General features: G+C 35.6%; 1 protein-coding gene across 1 annotated transcript in view; it reads right to left on the bottom strand.

Annotated features, from left to right (window-relative positions):
• Positions 1-696: 696 nt before the first annotated feature.
• The window catches only part of SECISBP2L (SECIS binding protein 2-like), a 66,194-nt gene continuing 44,661 nt past the window's right edge, over positions 697-22,229 (bottom strand). Inside the window, exons 12-18 of the mRNA XM_006895299.1 lie at positions 20,979-21,148; positions 15,317-15,449; positions 12,872-13,034; positions 9,956-10,176; positions 8,773-8,927; positions 5,436-5,655; positions 697-1,498 (exon numbers count right to left, since the gene is read on the bottom strand). Of these exons, the coding sequence (XP_006895361.1) occupies positions 816-1,498; positions 5,436-5,655; positions 8,773-8,927; positions 9,956-10,176; positions 12,872-13,034; positions 15,317-15,449; positions 20,979-21,148 (1,745 nt within the window). The 3' untranslated portion in view covers positions 697-815. The remainder of the gene's footprint in view (positions 1,499-5,435; positions 5,656-8,772; positions 8,928-9,955; positions 10,177-12,871; positions 13,035-15,316; positions 15,450-20,978; positions 21,149-22,229) is intronic.

Genomic DNA, 22,229 nt, shown 5'->3' on the forward strand with positions numbered 1-22,229 from the left:
AATACAAAAGTTTTGTTTCTAAATATTTTAAATATAAATTCTGCAGTCATACAATTGGTTATTTCTCACCTGTCAAAATTTGACTAGTTTAACATAAATAAGATCATGTACAAGAGTATTCCTGAGGTAAGTAAGAAGCAAAAATGAAACAGAATAGCGAAGATCCTATTGTGGGTGATTTTTCACTACCACAGAAAACATCTATCACTTTTCACAAAGAAGGCCAGTCATAACCTTCCTTTGCCAGTAAAAGTTTTAAAGGTTGTTTTAGCCCATCCCAATTTCAATCTGTCACATGATCAGTGACTTCTGAACAAGTACTTGTAGAACAAATAAGATTTGCATCAATATTTATTAATTCTGATTCTTTCTTTTCTTTTTAAAAGAAGTCCAAATAACTTTCTAGTCAGACAAAGTTAAAAGTCAAAGAGACAGTCTTGAAGAAAACACTGGTACTTGCACCTAACCAAAGACCTTTGATTTTTAGCTTCCAATGCAAGTCTAGGCATTTAAAACTTATGTTCCTTAAAACATAGTCTTTTCTTTTTTTAAAAAAGAAAATTCATTACTTTCCACTATAAAGTAAACGGAAATGGATCTGAATTTTACACATAGTTCTTAGACACGAGGATGCCAATTAAAAGCTAAATTATAGATCACAACAAAGTAAGTAAAAGATAGCTACAAAAATATTTCTGTTGAGAATTAAATACACATATTAAATACTGAACAGTGCAAAATGTTGAGATGAAGCATAAAAAGCAATGGCTGCAACCCTTAACACAGTTGAAGACAGACATAAGACATTTCCTGAGTTACATATTTTGGGGTGTACAGTTAGAATCAGAGTGCTCTTTGTTCAGTGAATTGCAATTACTGGGTTTCTGCTGCTCATGACTCGCTTGCTGGTCAGTAGTCCATGCCTCACTATCCATCCCTGGTTCCAGTGGTTCAGGCCCCTCTGCTTCCTCTTCTCCACTCTGTTCCACATTGTCTTCTTCAGAACCATTAAGGGTTTTTCCAAGCTGAAGGGTTTCCATAGTTCTCTGGGTCTCTGAGACCCAAGACTCAATTCTACTATTGAGCTGCACTTCTACAGATATGGGTTCATGAGTATAATCTTCCTCTTCCTCCTCATCCTCATCATCTTCTTCTTCAAGCATGCCAGGTACGAGTGTGCTAGTAGTGCTGGTGATGGAGGAATTCAAAATATCTCGGCAACTGCCATCTAAAGAGCCAGTCTCTGTGCTCTGCTGTGAGGCCCATTCCAAGTCATCTGGCTTCGCGTCCTCTTTATCACTTGCTGTTGACTTCCCAGGGTTGGGAGCTGAGGTAGTACCGCCTGCAGTCAGCAATGATGGCTGCTTACCAACTGGGGTTGTGTCGAATGGAAGTTTACTGGATTTTTCCGAGATGCTGTGCTTACAGGAAACCTCCTTCTCATTTTCCGATGTTTCTAGTCCATCTGAAGTTTCCACCATGTTTCTCCAATTTGTTTCTGCAAATATTAAAACAGACTTTAAAAAACGCCCAAACCCAGACATTGCATCAGAATCATGTTACTTTCTAAAAACTCAAAACGTAAGAGGGAAGAACAAAAACCAGAATTTTGTTGGCTCTGCCACTGAGTGGAATAACTAAAATTAATTCGTTTTAAAATGAAATGTAATAAAGAGAAAGTAAATCTCAAAAAGAGTGTTCTCAAAGTAAAGACAATGGTAATAATCTTATTTTAAATGATAGGAAGCCAGTTTAGGAATCAGAAGATGAAACAATATTTTGCCACACATATACATGACTCCCCACTTTTTCTCTATCATTGTTTTCAAATGAAAACAGTCCTCTAGCAGCTTAGTAGTAAAGAATTTCACTGCCAATGCAAAAGTTCACAGTTTGACTGCCCCAGCTGGTCCACAGGGAAAAGATGGGCAATCTACCCCCATGCAATTTAATGCCTCTGAAAACCCACTTGGAGGGTCAGCTACAGGTCAGTTCCAACTAGACAATAAAAACAATAGTATTATAATTTTATAGATAAAATTCTCTTAAGTTGCAATGAAATAAACAAGTACATAGTAGCTCACTCGTGTTCAGATGGGAGATTTAATTATCATTTACTATTGCAGAGATCATAGTACTGCTACTGGTGTCTAGGCACTTTCCTGTGGCTATTTCAAATTTACAATGGACCTTTCCCACCCTTACTCTAACTACAATCTCCTCTTATCCTCTCATGCTGTAAGTAGCATTATCATTTATTTACTCAGCAGCAAAACAAATCTTGCTATAATCTTTAAGCATCCTGTTCTCCCTTATCTCACTGAATTCTTCATTATAATAACTTTCAGCTCAAAAATTGTTATATTTGGACCCTTCTTCCCATTCCCATCACTAACTTACTTAGTTTTTTCTCTTGCTATCTGCCTGCATTATCTTTTTCAATAGACTTGTTAAGTGATCATATCATGCCCATTTAACAGGTTTTTCCATTACCACAGGATAGGATCCAAACCAAGCTCCTTAGCTTGGGACCAGCCTTTTTGTAGTCTAAACCTCATCTACCTTTCTGGTCACTGCAGTCCCATTATCAGCCATACCTCCCATTCTCAGCATTACCCTACACACTTCTGCCTTAAGCTGTTCTATGTCTATGACTCCATCACCTTTCACATTCCTATGCATCCTTGATTGCTGTCCTTAGCTGTCAGTGACCCCACAGGGTAGAGATACACTGCTCCCCACCAGGTTTCCAAGGCAGTGAATCTTGGTGGGAACAGACTGCAACATCTTTCTCCCACAAAGTGGCTGGCTGTCAGATTTGAACTGAAGACCTTGAATTAGCATCTGAATGCTTAATCACTGTACCATCAGGGCTCCTCTAATAAGCAGAGTTGTCAACTAAGGTATTATTTAGCAAATGCCTATTATGTGCCAAGATCTAATCCTTAAAGAACTGAGAGTTGAATCAGGATTTATGTTCAACACTAATTATTTCATGGAAAATGGACAGAATAGAGACTCAGATCAGGTAGAAAGAAAAACATAAAGAAGGTAGAAAGCAAAATATATAGATAAATAGCAAGGGATAATAAGACTGAATTATTACTAACAGAAGGAACATTTCTATTCTATCAATGTTCCACAAAGATCACAGCCTTGGAAACCCTCCAGGATAGTTCTACTTCATCATATGGAGTCACCAGGATTTAATCCACTCAACATCAGTGGGGAATGGTGTTCCCTAGCTCTTTCTCGAAACTGTAGAAATCAAAAGAAAACATCTTAGAAAATGTGCAAAAGGGTAAAGTAGACACTGTTTCTTGTCTATACAATATTCATTCCCCTTTACTCCTGGCTACAAAACTTCCAGTCTCAGAAAACAAATTAAAATAGTTCTTAACCTGTCATGGTATTATACCATCCCACTTTTTTAAAGTACTCTCTTCCATGTCTGTTCTGTGAGCAATTCTGCCTAATGAAACCAAAGGGCAAGTCATCTGAAAACTTTTTCCTTGACAAGAGGAGCATGTTTGTGGAATCTCTTGCTTTTTATTATAGCTGTAATGTCCAGAGCTGCAGCAGTCACAAACAAACATGAAATAAGCACGAGAAGAAGCCACACACTTAGAATGGATAAAAGAAAGTGCAAAGAACCCTGATATCACTGTTGAACTAGTCTATCAGCTCTGAGCAGCTTAACTTTTGATTTTATATGCAAAATAATAAAACACTGTAAATTCTTAAGGGAGCACTGGTGGCTGGCAGGTAAGGAACTGTGCTGTCTACTCGAGGTATGTGGTTCCATTGTACAGCTGCTCTAAAAGAGAAAGATGGAATATCACCTCCTGCGGAATTTACTGCCTCTGAAAACCCACTGAAGGGGACAATGGTATCTCATCAACAACTACAAATTCTTAAGGAAGCTCTAATGGCCTAGTAGAAAGTTGCAATGCCAATCCAAAGGCTGGTGGTTCCAATTCACTAACTGTTCCACAGAAGAAAGACAATCTTCTGTGCAATTTACAGCTGGAGGGTCAACTATGGGTTGGTTCTAACAACAGCACTGAGTTTTTTAAATTTAATTTCTTAGGCCTTAATAAATAGGTTTTTAGATTTCTAGTAGAATGTAACCAGTACTGACAGAACTTTGAATGTTTCTCGCAATGGTATTTATGATTATTTCTGCCCATTTTATTGGCATTCTGATACCTTAACTCATTATGGTTGAATTTGTAAAATTCTAGTATCTGTCTCAATGACACAATCTTAAAGACTAAAGACAGCCAAGACCAACCTCTTTATTTTACTAAGGAGAAATCTGAGAACCAGAGTCTTAGTCACTCATGCCTAATTCCCCCAGGAAGAATGTAAAAATCCTTTAAGATGTTAATTTTTTAATACCTTGAATCTCACACTTTTTGCAAACATACATCTGTTTCTATTATACAACTTCTCTTTATATTTTCCCTTATAAAATTCCCTTTTCTACTGTCTGTCTACATAGCTCTAGGAATTTACTATGCAGTTTGTCTAGGGAATTTGGCACATACATATAAAGAACTGATCTCACAAAATTAACACTTTATCCTCTTCGTTTACAACAAGTATCATGGTAACAAAGTACCATCTACCATGACCAGTACTTCTCTACCAGTTCTAATTTTTTAATTGCATCTGATCTAGAGCTTTATCAAAAGTATAAAAAATATTTAATGACAATCACAGATTGGGACACCAGAAAAGAAAATGTAGAAAGGAAAGATGGACTTAGTTTTCAAAATTTTAGGTGGCAACAAGCTACATGGTAAATACTCAGATGCATTCAAAAGAGAAATAAGAAAAGGAAGACTAAAGAAAAAAAGATTAATTCAAGTATTACAGAAAGTAAGCAAGGGAACTAAAGATGTAAGAAAACAATGTTACTTTAAACACTGGAGAAAATGTCCTATTTCTTTTTTTTTAACTGTACTAAAATTCAACTCAAAACAAATGTCACACATCTAGATTTTATAAAGCTTGGTCTGAACAGTATTCTAGATTTAATAAATATAAAATTTTAATCATCAATTTATAAAATTATGATGATACAGTGTTCATTTAATTATATGGTACAGGTAGGGTGATTTGTTTCAAAATCTCCCTGTGTTTTTTCCCTTTTCACATTTTGTAACTGTCATCAAATTTCACAGTCTCAATGTAATTTTTCAAACTTTGATAACCAAGAATACTGATTTTTCATTGCACTGCAATCCCAGAGGTATGTGGTTTAAATACAATAGATGCTCTGCTTGAAAAGGAGGGGCAATCTCCTCCTGTACCAGTCAGATCCGATTTGATGGTACACACACAAAAACATAATAAAATAATTTTTTTTAAAAAAAAGATATTTCAAAAATCATTTTAAGGAGGGAAAAATTAAGTTGGTAGCAACTTACCATATTCTTTTTCATTTACTTCAGATATGGGTTCAGAAATAACGCTGCAGAAAGAAATGGCACTTGCTGCAGAGGGATTCCGAGAATGTCCCATGTGGTGCGGTACCTTTTTCACATTCTTTAAGGCTTCTTCAGCCTGTTCTTGTTCCATTGCTGCAACCATGTCTTTATATGCTTTCCTGGCTTCTTCAGTAAGCTCTACTAACTTATTAAACAGGCTCTACAAATAACAAGAAATTCTGATTAGTTCACTTTTATTATAGTTTCTACATTTTTAACAATTTTCTCTATACTTTAGAGAAAATTCATTTTCTATTTCATTTTCTTTACATACTTTATATCAGTACAAAATCCAAACGGTATATAAACCACAAAACCTTATAAAATATTTGGCAACATATATTATTATTATTTATTATTATGGCTTATCTCTATTAAGAAATATCTCTTCTGTTTCGTACTTTTAAGAAGCACAAAATCCAAATGCTTTTCAAATCACAGAACCTTATACAAGACTAGTTTACATATATATTGATTATTTCATTCTCACAAGTCTGAAGAAATTCTCTAATGCTAGTCACTAAATATATGAAAACTTCTTTCAGAACTTTATTAATTCAATAAAGCTACCCTGTATACTACAGAAGGTACCAACAGTTATTAAGGAACTTTTCACATCTCAAAAGAGAAGACACAAGACATTTATAAATCAAGACACAGCACCAGAAATGCCATGATACATATAAACTGTGTGGCATTTGAAGGAGACATCAAACCTGTTGAGTATCAGTGAGGAATTCATAAAGATGGCATCTGATATGGTCTTGAAACAGGTAAATTTTTAGCACTGGAAATAGGGCATTTATTTTTAGATAAAAATGAAAACTTAGACAAAAGATATGAATATGAAAATATAAGGCTTAGTATCTGAGCAATAAAAAAATCCTTTTAAGATGGGATATAAGGGAAAAAATGCATGCAAGTAATAATACCCAGGAATGTAGAAAAAGGTCATTTCCACAAGAATTAAAAGTCCCCCATAATTTTCACTTTTTAGAAAAACTTAACAATTTTTTTTTAAAGTTCATGGTGAGTGTAGTTAGCTAGGGTCTAAAGAATGACTGAAAATATGACACAAGACAGACACCCAAGGTAACTGGTCTAAACGCAAATTACATAAATACATATAGCTTGGAAGTACATGAAAAGCTAATCATTAATATACTTGACATAGTGTTCAAATTCCAGTATACAAAGATGAATAAAATGTACATGAAAGAGAAAACAATAATACAAACTTTTAGAAAATACACTCAATAATTAAATTCTGAAAAATAGTAAATTTCTCAGATTAAGTACAAAGAAAACCTATCAAAGACAGGTTATATGTGAATATCAAAAGAGATATACAAACAGAAATGGGGTAGAGAGAAACATAACAAAAGCAAATTAATGTGAGAAGATTTTAGATATTAATTTCTTGTTGAATCTCTCATTTTGTTCTTCTATTTGTTTCCTGATGTCTAAGGACTTAGTTTTCTGTTTGCTTATGCCTTTCTTTACATATATTTACCATCATGGTTTGAAATTTATCAGTTATTCACATTACTCTTTAAATTTTTTATTCTGCTTTTTGGGGGGAATATTTTTTAGATGGGTGTTCTCATAGGACCATGGCCAAGCAATGCACAGCTGTCAGCCAAAAGGTCCAAGGTCCATCCTCTCTAGCCAATCTACAGGAGAAAGACAGCTTCCTGCTTCCACTAAAGCTGACCACCCTGAAAACCATGTGGGGAAGCTCCAGCTCAAGACAACAGAGTTGCTACTAGTTACATTCTCGTAGCAGCAGTGGATTTGGTACCTGCTCCTAAACTTTGGCTTTTCCCCCAATGCTGATCCATTTATAGATTTTGAATTTTGAGTTGCATGAGTTGGTGGAGACAGCCAAGCTGGTCAAAGATATAGACATAGGTGATGCTGTTGTGAGCTGTTGAGTCAGAGCTGACTCTCCAATGGGTTTACAGAGGCTGTAAATCACACAGGAGACTGCCTAGCTTTTCCCATGAAGCAGCTGGTGGACTCTAACTGACTACCTTTGGGACGACACAGTGAAACTCCTTACCACAAGGCCACCATAGCTCCCTGACAAAGATGGTAAGGTTCAAATTTCCTATGGCAAAGTCCTCCATAGTTTTTCCTCATGGGTGTCACTACAAATGTCCTCTGATGATGTCCCTCCAGGGATGCCATTTTTCTATTTGCACTGCCTATCCTATGAAGCATCTTCTTTCTGCTGTTACTTTTGCAGTTCTTCCTGGTTTGGTGCCCAATGGCTCCAGCCTCCACAAAACTCTACAACATTCTCTCACAGCACCAGGGTTCCCCATGGACCATCCCAACTGTGCTGCTTGTGAACGCTCAAGGCTAATATATACCAATTTAAAAGAAGCTACAGATACCTCACATGAGCTCACTTTAAGTGTTTCCTGTCTGGAGTACTGCCTAACTTCATCTCTCATCAATGGCTGTGATAAAGGAGTGTTCTAGATGTTAGTGGGTAAGTTCCAACTTTTGTGCCTCTATGTCCCTCATTCTCTCCTCTTCTGGAGTCATTCTCCTCATCACATCAGCTGCCACTTAGACGTCAAAGATACGTGTTTTTTATAATTGTCCAGTGGGTTTTGGGGAGAGTAAATAGGAAAGTCATTTTACCATCTTGCTCTGCCCTTCTACAAATTATTTCTGAAGCAACTTGAGAAAAAAGTCTTAAAATGGTCTTAAAGTCTTAAATAATTGATGAGTTCTACTCTAAATGAGTAACCATCATATTAATAACCATCCTGTTATATTATCCAGATAACCATGCTATGTTAGCCAATGGTAAGAGATGAAAGGCATTATGGATGCAAAATTATTCTGTCTACTTACTAGTTTAGAAATTCCCATTTTCTAAAGGAAATCCTCAAGGACGCTTTCTCTATTTACTCTTTATAGTTACAGACTAAAACAATTATTTTCCATTTCATAATACTAAACATTTTTCTCAGCAATTAAATAAATTAGTAAGCATTTGTAATTGAGTCCAGGAAAAAAAAAACAAAACCCAAAAACACACTTTAGCAGAAGAGGAATCAAAATCTTCAAAATGCTGAAAGTAGTAAATGTTTTCACCTCTACTGGGATGGTAAAGGAAAAAACTCACCAAAATGGGTAAACTTACTTCATGAGTCATGACTGCTTCTAAATACATTAACATAATACTGACATGTGTCAACAAAAAATGTGCTACTTGAAGGGTGTGGAAAATGTGAAGGGAGTGTCTCCTCTGAATTCTTACCTCAGCACCAAAGTAGTTGAAGATTCCCACTACACTAACAGGAACCAGCTTGTTCACACAGCGTCCTAGAGCTTTTCTTCCGAGGGCAAAAACAAAAGGAATTTCTTGTTCCCGTGCCATGGCTATCACATTATAGAGAGCCTCATCCAGGCCACCTAAGAAAGTCATCACAGGCCAAGATTTAAACATCATTTTCTAAATGAAGTTAATGTAACATCCAAACAGACAGCTATACCACAGCACCTAATGGGTTTAAGAACATTCAGTAGACTTCTCCATACAATCTCTTTCTGGAATTGGCACTATGTGTAGTTAATAGATGTTTAGATTCTTTTCCCCCAAAATTCTTTCACAAGTCTTTTTGTCTCAAATTTAATTCAACCAACATTTAGTTAATTTAACAAACACTCATTTTTCCAAACTCTCATCTCAGCAGTAAGCTATACATTACTAATTTTATTGGTATTTCTTCCCACAAATATGTCTACTACTATTGCTGGTAATGCTACTCAATACATCTGCCTGCTCTTCCACAAAAAGGCTTCATACACTCAGATGTCAACTCTCTCAAAAGATTCAGTATAAAACTGTTAGTATAAGAGAGATATGTAGCTACTAAGACCTTTATCATTTTTCTTCTATTAGAGGAGAGGGACATTAAAAGAAAATTCAAAAGCTTAAAAAGTAGAATATGAGGGGAGCTCTGGTGGCCTAGTGGCAAGAAGATGCAACTACAATCCCAGAGGTGCACAGTTCGGATCCACCAGATGCTCTGCCGGGGAAGGAGGGGCAATCTCCTCCTGTACCAGTCAGATCTGATTTGACGGTACACGCACACAAAAATAATAAAATTTAAAAAAAAAAGTAGAATATATTCGTGTAGATTAAAAATGAACTCTTACTAGTCCTTATTCTGAACGTAAAAGAGTTGCTTGATAGTCACTTGGTGGATTCTCATTCTAAAGTCTTCATGAAAGGTCAGAGATAAAAAATTTCTTTACAATCCAGTATATCAATTATACCTCTTAATTTTATATTTAAAGATTTTTATTTTCTTCTCCCTTATTCAGTATTTTACTATAGATCTAAACTCAGTTACTGAAAAAGGCACACAGCTTCCACTTTCAAATTCTGTAATTACATAAAATATATATCAACAAACTTCTAAAACAAATTTCTATACCTTTTGACTGAATTTTTTCACAGTTTGGAGAAATTATAACACACTTTATCTTGTTTAACTTCATATGCTTAGTAACCTCTCTGAGGCCCATAACCAGTCGTCTCCTGGCTTTTGCTTTTACAGGATCCTTTTGATAAATGCGTTCCTGGAAACTGACAAGCTCTTGGAGAAGAAGAGTCACACATTCATCAATCTCTTTACAAAGAACCTGATTACAGTATCTGTAAAGGAGAGCAAAAACAGACAATTCTGTTCTGATTCATTTTCCTGTTATTAAATATTTAAGAAAAAAATATATACGAGGTTTTCATTAAAAGTCACGGCTAAAACATCTAAAATCTTTCAATCAATTTAGAAAAACAGAAGAATGATTTGGATTTGTCATGGTGTCTAATTCCCACTGTCTACTGGTAGCCTTCAATATGAATTACATCTCAGTAAAAAGACAAAAATCTTCACAACTGGGCCACTAGGCATTATCATGATAAGATGGAAAAAAGATAGAAAGTGTCAACAGTTTACTTTTATATGGATCTACAATGAACACCGTTGGGATCAAGAGTCAAGAAATCAGAAGATATACTGCATTGGGCAAGTCTATTGTGAGGAACCTCTCCAAAGAACTGAGGTGCAATGATACCAGCTTAAAATTTTAGGTTTTATGCCTGATTCAAATTACAGACTTCTCAATCACTTGCCAAGCATCTGAGAGCTGGACAGATATGGATGACAGAAGAAGAACCAATGCCTTTAAGTTGTGATATTGGAGAACAGCACTGAATATCCCATCTTTTTATCTTTTAATAAAAATAACAAAGAGCTATGTCTTGAAGAAATTACAGCTAACGTGCTCTTTGGAGGGAAAGATGGCATAGCTTCATTTCACATACTTTGGGCATGTTGTTAGGAGGGACTATTTCTTAGAAAGAGACATCATGCTTGGAAAGGGAGAGGGTCAACAAAAGAGGAAGAAGACTCTCAAAAGGATAGACTGAAGAAAAAGCCCAAGATAAAAAAAAAAAGGATAGACTGACAGTGACTACAACAATGGGCTCAAGTATGTCATGGTGAGATGAGGAGAATAGCATTTAATAGGACAAAGTTCAGATCTGTGGTTTGTAAGGGTTGGTAGAGTCATAGAGTACCTAACAACAAGCTTGTATATATAATGTCAAGGAAGTATTAGCTCAACTCCTGGGTATTAAATTCTTAAGGATATAAATCAAGTGTCGTTTTGCTTGTAAAAACAGCTATGTTTCTGATAAGGAGATACAGTGATAAAATTACAAAATATCAAATATGCTTTGTAGCAGGAAAAGAAACTGAAGGTCTTAGTATCAATAATTTATCTTTTGAGTGTGGATAAACCAGTCTCTAGGTACTGCTTACTAATTTATAAAATTAAGAAGGTAGGCAGGACAGATTCAATAATTTCCCTAGCTCTAAAATTCTATAGTTACGAAGAATAAACTAAAAAATTAAACTGAAGCCAAAACTAAAGACATATTGAAGCAGAAGTCATACATCTTTATGTCAAGCAGAAAATAATAGAATGAGACTTTGTCTAATTTCTAATCTGGCATAAAAGACAAACCAGTTTCCACCTGTGAACTCAAAGCTCAAACTCAACGCTATTGAATCAGAACCAACTTGTAGCTGACCCTCCACAGGTTTCTGAAGCTATCAGTGGCACTGGATGAGACTGCTCATCTTTCTCCCACTGAGTATCACTGGTGGATTAGAACCACCAAAGAGGCACCTTTGGGTTCGCAGAACAACTCCTTACAGACTTCTACACCAAAGCTACCAGAAAGAAAGGTTTCTCTGGCTAGGGGAACCCAGGACAGGGGGGGCTGAGACCATGAAACCTATAGGGAGTGTCAAGTTAACATTATCTAGGGGCAAATTCTAGCCTCTATCTTCACAAAAGAAAGGAAAAAAGAAAAACTTAGGCCTACTCTTCTTTAGGGAGAAAATATTTTGTTTGGAGAATTCTTTTAGATTTATGTGAAAACTATTTAAAGTAGTAGGAGTGTGACACTACTTCAGAAGAAAGGAATAATGGCACAGATTTAAGTAATAAAGACTTTGATTGGTTAAGTATGCAAAATTAAGAATAAAACATCAAACATGTAATGTTCCTTTTCCTTCAAGTTGTTTATTTCATACATATGTAACATTTTATTCCCCAAGTATTTCATTTGGTCCACATCTGCTACCTGACATTTAACTGACTTCACAATAAAAGAAACAGAACAAACCAATGTGGTTCAGATTCACAGATGATATTTTTCAAAGTACTCTTTCAGATGTTGTTTTTAAGAGGAAAATGACGTTTACCAGAATATTAAAATTCTAAAATCTACAATAATACGAAAATTATAAAATTCTCTGAAATAACAGTTAGTACAAGGGAAGTCAAAGGTATGATATTATGTTATTCCCTATGTTAATTAGCTTGATTTTAAAATTTAAAAATGTTTGTTCAAAAACAAATAGCTTTTTGAACTAGATTGCATGCTTTAGGTAAACAAAGTCTACGAAACTATCAATGGTTAGAGAAATATTCTGAAATGTCAGAAATATGAACCAAAAAGCAAAATCATTTTTTCAAGTATCTTCACACTTATGGCCGCACTATAAGGATACAAAAATACAACACTATAACATATAATATGCTAGACTTCCAGTGTATAATCTCTATGAAATATAAAGAAAATACATTTACAGTGTGACTCTTCTATATGAACACTGGTAGTTGACAAAAGGAAAACGTTTTACTTATTATAATAACAGCTGTTAAATAAGATCCGAAAATTTAAATAACTTTGCTATCTTGTTAGCTTGACTAAGTAAAAATGACAATAAATTCTGATCCTTAAACTAGCCAAACTCTATAATAAGAATAAAACTTACTCTCGAAACCGTTTGCTGTGGATTTTGGTTATTGTTGAAGATGCCATTGGACTTCCTATCCCAGAACTAGCAGGAGACCCTTGGGACACAGGTGTCATACAATATGGTGAGTTTTGGCTTGCAGGAGAAAGTGAAGTATCACTAGGCATGCTCAGTCCAGTATCTGAAGAAACACCAGAAAGTATTTAGAAACTTGAGATTCAGAAAGGTTCTATACTGATAAAAATAATTTAGAATGTCAACTATCTTTTGAATCCCTTTCGAATAAGTCTAGAAGCTAACAAGGTGAGTAATTCTTATCACAATTTTCATACACTGCAAAAAGAAAATCTAAAGGTTGTATACAATAGAGTCAGAACTGACCCATAGCTGACCCTCCAGTGGATTTTCAGAGGCTCTTAACCACATGGGAGGAGACTGCCCATTCTCCTATGGAGCATCTGATGGCCTTAAACTGCGTACCTTAGGGACTACAGCACAGCTTCTTGCTAGTAGGCCACCAGAGCGCCTATTAAAATATACTCTTAACAATTAAACATAGCTTGGAAGATTCCACAAATGTGATAAATGATCAAATTATCTAAAATGTGTATTCGTAGGGGACTAGAATGAAACAATAAAGGTATTAATCTCTGAACCTCTTTCCAGCAACTTAATTAACAATATTTACACACACACACACACACACACACACACACACTTACACTTATTTTTAGACAGTTAAATAGCAAAGTTAGATACCTATCTCTGTATCAGGTTATAAATTGTTTGATAATAATCAGTTGACTATAAATTTTACCATAAGTTCTACAATTCTTTTCCCCACTTACTAAAGTACATATGCTCAAAAATCAAAAAACCCATCCAAAAAAACCAACAAAAACCTAAATCACCACACACAAGAAAAAAACAACCAAAAAAGCCCAAACCCTTAAAAGTCACTGAGTTGGAACCATGACCCTTCATTGGGTTTCCAAAGCTCTAAATCACACAGGCACATGGAGAAAGACTGCTCATCTTTCTCTCAAGGCTGCTGGTGGATTCAAAGGCCAGCCTTTGGATTAGTACTGCAATTCGCTACAGACACCACCACCAGAACTCCCTTAACAGTATATATGACAGGGGGCAGGAGGTGGCAGGGAGGAAAATGTGCAACAATGAATGGATGGAAATCCATACAAGGTCTCTATTTTAAAAAAAGTATATATGGCAGATGTTAAAAAAATATTACCTGAATTAAAGATGGAGATACTTAAATACTCAGGGAATCATATTAAATTGCAAACAAAAAAATAATCCTAGCCAAATAAATCCTGGTTAAAGAATCCTTGTAAGTAAACTAATTTTTTCTAAAAATATTAGAATGAACACTGTTGCTCAATCTATGTGTAAATTAGGTTTAAATGTTGGAAAAGGTAAAAGACTATATACTATCAGAAAAAGACTTAGCTGAGTCTTAGAATTACTTTCTCATGGTAATAATTGTTTTAGAAGAGATGTGTAATTATGCTGAAGTAGTAAGGCTAATCATATGGGCTCACTATTATATAATATTGAACCTGAGTGACAAAGTGGATTCTGCAATGCAACAGATTTTTGCCATTCTATAATCATTAAGGATGTGCATTAATTTAATAAAAAACAAATATAGTCATATAAAATATACATGATAACAAAAAACTTTACAGAGTGTACCAGCAACCAGGAAATCAAAAGATGAATTGCATTGGGAAAGTCAGCTGTCAGGGACCTCTCCAGAGTACTAAAGAGCAACAACGTCAGTCTGGAGACTAAGCTGTGCCTATCCAGGCCATGGTCTTCCCAATACTTTCAATGCATTATAAGGCTGGAAAATGACTAGGGATGATAGGAGAATTGATACCTTTGAGCTGTGGTGCTGGGGAAGATTCCAACCATGGACTGCTGCAAGAACAAATAGATTTGTTCTGGAGAGGGTAAAACCAGGCCGCTCTTTGGAGGCAAGGATTCTGAAGCTCTGTGTGATATACTCTGGGCATGTTGAAAGGAGGGAAACATCATGCTGGAGAGGGACATCATGCTTGGGAGGGTGGAGGGACAGCGCAAGAGAAGAAGACCCTTGATGAGATGGACTGATTCAGTTATTGGGGTGGTGAAGGTTGGTGTGTCAGAGACAGTGAGGTTGGTGCAGGATAGAGCAGGGTTCAGAGCTGTTGTACACAGGGTCACTATGAGTCGCAAATGACTCAATGGCACATAACGACAACAACAATTTAAAGACTTGAGTCTCAAAAATATTGCAGATATACTTCTTGTCCTGCCCCTTTAACTATCACTCTACAAGAAATAAAGAAAACTTAGATAAAATGTAGACATTCCCCAATTAGGTACACAACTAGTAATTAAATAACCAATTAAAAGAATCCGGTTTATTCTATGAGCTAAGAGAAAAAAGAAAGTTCTTACCTTCCTGGGAAACAATTTCCTGTGGTAAATCATCAATAAAATCTAAATGCATTTCTACTGGTTCCTCAGTTCCCAAAAGATTGTGGTCCACGGTTATACGCCCCTTCTTTTCTTCTCTTTCTTTCAAAATAACCTAGAAGTCATTGCAGTCTTTTATTACTGACCACTCTTTTAAGTAGGTACAGAATCATGACAATGCACCTGTCCATTCTAACGTGACAGGAACACCACCATCACAAACAGGAATTCACCTGAAGATGGTAATAAGGATTTTAACAAACATCAAAATTAGATACTGACAAAAAGGTGACTAATTTTAAGCACTGTTTTACAGACATACTATTTCCAAAATAACTCAGGCAATTATACTACTACGGTTAGCTGTTTGTTACGTGCTCTCTAGCTAATCATGGTAACACTATAAATAGATGCTGGGAAAGAGAACTCTTATTCCCCGGTCTCTTCTAAATCCAGCTTGAATTACAAGCAGTCCTCTTTCCCAGAACTGTTTTAGTCATTTTTAAATAATCATCACCAAGACTTTTACTTGCATGTGTTATTATGATCTTGTTTCACATTTCTACACTCTTTTAACTTGCCTTTTTGGTAGGGAATGGGAACAAATATGGACCTTCTCCAGTCAGTTAGTTAGGTACCTGTGTTCCAAAGTCCTTGACACTGACTAGTGAACATGTCTAGGGTTACCTGTTTACTGTTATGTAATGTGCCACCTAGTCTGAAGAGACTCATAACTGAGCTTCCAATGGGCTTTCAGAGGCAGTAAATTGCATGGGAGGAGCCTGCCCATCTCTTTCCTACGGAGCAGTCGGTAGATTCCAACTTCATGCCTTTGGGATGGCACTGCAACTCTGTACCACTAAGCCACAAGGACTCCCTCGCATCTATCTGTTAAAGCACCTCAACTGGTATTCTGTCAATTCTTGTGGCCTTATTTTTTACCAATGCCTTCAGTGCAGCTTGAACTTCTTCCTTCAGTGCCACTGGTTCTTGATAATATGCTACTACCTGAAATAGTGCAGCACTGAAGTTGTTACAGTGACTCTGTGTTCTCACCATCTTCTTTCTTCTGATGCTTGCTGAGTCCATCAATACTTTGGCTACAGAATCCTTGAGTATTGCATGGAACTCTGGGCTTAAATTTTTTCTTCATTTCTTTCAGCTTGAGAAATGCCAAGCTTGTTCTCCTTTCTTGGTTTTCTAAATCTTTGCACATTTTGTTCTAATATTTTGCTTTCTGTCATCTTGAACTGCCCTTTGAAAGATTTTGTCCAGCTCTTGTATTTCTACTTCTCTTCCTTTAGCTTCTATTTGTAAGCAAGTTTGAGAGTCTTTTCTGACATCCATTTTGGCATTTTCTTTCCTATCTATTTAATGACATTGTGCTTTCTTCATGGACAATGTCTTAGATGCTATCCCACAACTGGTCTATTCTTCAACTGCTTCTGAGATATTTTTAGGTGCCACAAATTCAAGGTCCTATTTTCCTCTTGTAGACTTGTTTTTAGTTCAGCTTCAATTCAAACTTGTATATGAGTAACGGCAGTTGGCTCTACCTTCTGACTGCTGAAAATGAGCGGCTTCATTTTTTTCTTTGCACTGGTGGAGCCAATCTAATTTTTGTGTATTCCTTCGCTTGAGGTGCAAGTATAATAGCTATATTTTTAAAGTTATTTTAATCATTAGATGACTGTACAAAAATCTATTATACTATCTTTGGTCTCATTCCTTGATGAAGTCCTTATTTTCCAACTACCAATGCTTTGTTTCCACTCTTGCATTCCAGTCGCTAATTATCATTAATGCATCCTAACTGTTCAATCAACTTGAGACTGCAAAAGTTGGTTATTGTTGTGTATTGTCTTGTCAGGAACAACTCACAGTTGATTTCCCAGCAGGCTTTCAGAAGCAGCAAACTTTAAGGGAGAAGACTATCCCCTTTTTCCCGTGGAGCAGCCAGTCGGTTGATATGAACAATGTATCTTTGTGTGGGCAGCACAATTTCTTATACCACTAAGCCACCAGCAACAATTTCTTCGTATCTGGTTTTAGCTTTGGTTGGTGCTTATATCTGAATAGTTTTATTAACACTCCTTGTATGCATATGGATATTATCCTGTCACTGATGGTACTATATTTCAGGACAGATTATGAAATGTTTTGGATGATGAATGCGACACTATTCCCCTTCCATTTGTCCTTTTCAGCTTAGTAGATCCTATGACTGCCCATCTACCCTCATTAATACCTAGGATACTGATCTATCTGAATTCCATTTAATTTTTTACAACTTCTGCTCTTTCTAGGTTTGTACATTCTATGATCCAATTATTAATGGATGTGTGCAACTATTATTCCTGGAGTCCTGTCACATCAGCAGATGGTTCTTCGCTTGGTCAAAGGTTTTTTTCACCTTCAGTGCAGATACTACTTGGAGGGGGCAGCTCTTTCATAGTCCCATACTGAGTGCTTTCCAATCTAAGGGCCTCATCTTCTGGCACCATATCTACCAACATTAGCGTTATTCATAGTGCTTCTTGGGCCTGGGATTTCAGAAGTGGATGACCAGGCCTGCTCCTTAATCTGTCTTAGTCTTGACGTTCTGCTGAAACTTGTTCACCATGCATTACCCTACTGTTATTTGAAATACTAATGAGATAGCTTCCAGCATTACAAAAACATGAAAGTTACCAAAGTAAAGCACAGTGAACAACAAGTGGTTGAGTTATACTATGGTATACTGTATGCTTCAAGTTGCATCTGCTTCACGCTTTAAATACTGGGTGGCTGACTACATAAACCAACTGTTCAATGTTTGTCCAAAAGCAAAGATGAAATAGCAAAAGAGGAAGAGAAGTCAGATCAATGGAAACAGAATCACAGAATGGAAATAAAGAGAACATCAGCAATGATGGGGCAATTTTAACTAACGGCAGAGGACTATCTGTATAAAAATTGTTAAAGAAACTAATTTGCTACAAAAACTTTTCCTTAAAATAGAACTTTAAAAAAAAGAGAGAACTTTAATACTGAGACATTGCTATCACTTGGAAAAAACATAATTTCTCAAATTTTGATCTGTCAATGAGTAAAATGATTATTTTTAAGCAGACTGTTTTTGTTCTTTGTTGTAAATTCAACTATGACTCATAGCTACCCTACAACAACCTAGATCAGAACTTTGTCCTATCCTGCTTCATCTTCACAATTTCTGATATGCTTGAGTGTATTTCTACAGTCACTGTGCCAAATTATCTTGCTGAGTCTTTCTCTCATCTTCCATCTTTCCCAGAATGGTGTCTTTTTACCCCAAGGATTGACCTCTCTAAATCATATGTTCAAAGTATGTGAGACAAAGTTTCCCTATTCTTGCCTCTATAGAGCTCCCCAACTACACTTCTCACAGATAGATTTTTCTTTTCTTTTGGCTGTCCATGGAACATTCAGTATTCTTCTTCAACATCGCAATTTAAAGGCAATGATTCTTCTACTATCATCCCTATTTATCATCCATCTAGATGCATAAGAAGCTACTGAAAATACTATAGTTTGAAAGAGGAGCACCTTAGTCTTTAAAGGTACTATCCTTGCTCTTTAGCACTTTATAGAGGTCCCTAATGCAACATGTCTTTTGGTTTCTTGAGTGCTACTATTATGAGTATTGATTATGAACCCAAACATTGAATCCTTGACAACTTCAATCTCAAATCTTTTCTCCATCTATCATAATGTGGCCAACTGGTCCAGTATTAAGGATATTTGTTTTCTCAATGTTAAGGTGTAATCCATATTGGAGGCTGAACTTTTTGGCAGTAAGTGCTTCAAGTTTTCTTTATTTTCTGCAAGCAAAGTTTTGTCATCTACATAACGTCAAGTTGATGAGTGTTCCTCCAACCCTCCTACAACATTCTTCTTCATATAGCCCAGCTTCTCAAATTATTTGCTCAACATACATACTGAATAAGTACAAAGAAAGGATCTAGCCCCAGAACAACTTTCCTCATTTTAAACCATGCAGTGTTCTCTTGTTCTGTTCAGACAATTGCTTCTTGGTCTAAGTGTATGTTTTCCATGAGCAGAATTAAGTATTCTGGGATTCTCATTGTTACCTATAATTTGTTATGTATCAATGACTCAGTCTTCAACATGATTACATCTTAACATCAAGAAAGCCACTGGACCAATAGGCCATGTTATGATAAATAGGGGAAAGACTGACAGAAATAGTCAGTTAGATTATTTCTCTGCTTAAAAAGACAATAGATTCGCTCCCCTCCCCGAAAAGAAAAAGAAAAAAGAAAAAAAAAGGACACTAGATAATAAGCAAATAGTACATACCAAAAAAGATGTAATTTTTAAGGATTACTCAAAAGCTTCATCATAGCAAGGAACTTATTACTCTATCGCTTCCTTGACTGTGTGGCTTTCTTTTATATAAGAAGTCACCCAGTCTCATTTATTTATTAAGAAACCAAAGGCATTCCCAAAGAAGTCTGTTCTTTTAATAAAATTTCACATTAGAATGCTACTGTAAGATTCATCAAACAAAAATATAGTCACACATGGCTATAATCATCACTTCCCTCCCTATCATACATATTAAGCTAAACTTTCAACACACTGGAGGTCTTATCTTGCTTTAGAAGAATATACTTACAAACATGAACCCTGAAGTTCTTAGACTTCCTTAATGGTATTGTTGGTATAGTTACAGCTGTAATGTTACACAAAGCAAATAGATTACTGATGGAAAAATGATGAGTAGTATGGCAGCATCCTTTTTTTAGGTTTTTACTGCCTTCATTTCCTCTATTCTTAAGACTAATAGGTTTTTATAGGTTTGGTTTGCTTTGTACAAGCGTGATTATGTGCTGTTAAAATAAAACACTTCTATGAAATACTGTTGTTGGGTATTAGTAAAAAACTGATTATATTCAAGTACCTTGTAAAGAACATGGAATTTCTTTTTACTTGTAATTTTCTGGCTAGAGAGATGTTATAGTGTCCTGATCATCAACATAAAGCATTTAATAAACAAGTGACTGGGCTATAAAATTTTAAAAGTCCCAGATGACAAACTGTTTTTGTAGTTGTTGTTGTTATGTGCCGTCAAATCACTTGTGACTCACAGTTTTCTTAAAAATAGAGATTAAAATAATAAGTTTGGAAACTACCTCATAAGATTACATTTTATTTCAATTTTGTAGTTTTCAATAATTTGGACAATATTTTTTCAATGATTTTTTTATCTCATTCTAATCCTCATAAGCAGTATAAACATTATCCTCCATAAACTTTCTATTTTAAAACAAAAAGATTGTCTAAAGCTACATAATGGGCACTGAAGTTAGTACTACAATCCAAGACTTCTGAATCACAGATATTAAATATTTTGTGTTTGTTTTTAATTTTATAGAAAAAATTCATTCTCCAGTATTTGGTTTCACACAGAAAGTCAGCCACAATGCTACTGTATCTCTCAGCTCAAATTAATGGTAATCAGATAAATTAATGGCAATAGATGCATATACGTCTATGAAGACATCAAAATACTCTGCTGGCTAAAACAGCACAACCACTTTTGTAAAACAAACTTCAACTTTCATTTGTTTTGTAAAGTAAACACTCCTAAATTTTAACTTACCTTTTTAAGTGCTGTAGGTCGTTTTAGTTTTGCAATTTCCTTTTCTTTTCCTTTTTTGGCTTTGGAGGAAGTAATATCTAATGAATTTAAGGGTGCCAAACAGGTCTGACTTTTGGTTAAAGATTTTCTGTTTGTAGAATCTTTAGTGTGAAATGAAGCTGCAGTGGCCACTGAAAACAAACAAGAACATTAGTTTCACTACTGCAGTCAGTTCTAGAAACTTTCAAAATTTCCAATGACAAATGTACAAAAATAAGAACATCCTCTTCCCATGGAAAAAAATAGACATCATAATAGTGGGAGCAAGTACAGGAACAGGGAATGTCCCTTACATACAATTTTTATGCCTCATCTGAATCTCTATAAAATAAAGAAGACAAAACCAGAGAAATTAACTTAGTAGTCTAAAGTAACCAATTGTGAATGGTTAATTCTACTCTAGTGCAATGCAGCAACTCTCATGCAGGCAACTTTTTACAACTGGTTCTTTAGTAGAACCATGCCAAGTCTAAAATTTCAAAACTCTGCAACTCCCTTATACCAAGTAAAACTGTTTACCATAATATACATACTCAAATACTATTCTTGTTTCACTTTGTCAAACAATAATAGTTTACAACCCTACTCAGTACTGTTCTACATCTCTATGCCTGGAGACATTAATTCTCCAGCAAATATCTCCACTCGTTTAACATTCCTCTGTCTGATCTCTATGCTCTCAATCTAACAGAGAAGCTTCCTTTCCATTTTTCCTGAGGTGCCACCCAGTAAAACCAAAAATATGAGAGGAAGGAAAAAACAGACATCCTTATTCCTCATTTTTAACTTCATTTTAATTCCTTGCTCAATTTCTAAATCCTCCCACCAGTCAAGTTCTTCTTTAATTCCTATTTTCCTTGACTCTTCATAAGCTAAAAGCTCTTCTGGCTGAGGAAAAAGGAAAAAAAAAAAGGAAGGGCAAACCAACAAATTACCATCCTTTAATTAAGAGACTATCATTCTCAATTTATTATAATCTTACCCACTCTTGTGAACCAGCTACTGCTAAGGTCCATCCGTAACTTAACAGTAAACAAATAAAACTCTGAGTCTTCATCTTATTCACACTTTACATCAAAGCCTACATGGTCTTCCTCAAATGCTATCCTTACCTGAAGTTACACTGAGCTCTCTTATTTTCCTTCCTCAAATGTATGTTTCTGGTTCCTTTTCTTTCTGTTGTTTAACAATGAGCATTTCCCAAGTATTTAT

The sequence above is a fragment of the Elephantulus edwardii genome, unplaced genomic scaffold (assembly GCF_000299155.1).
Source record: "Elephantulus edwardii isolate Elephantulus edwardi_28Jun2011 unplaced genomic scaffold, EleEdw1.0 scaffold00164, whole genome shotgun sequence".
NCBI classification, from domain to species: domain Eukaryota; kingdom Metazoa; phylum Chordata; class Mammalia; order Macroscelidea; family Macroscelididae; genus Elephantulus; species Elephantulus edwardii.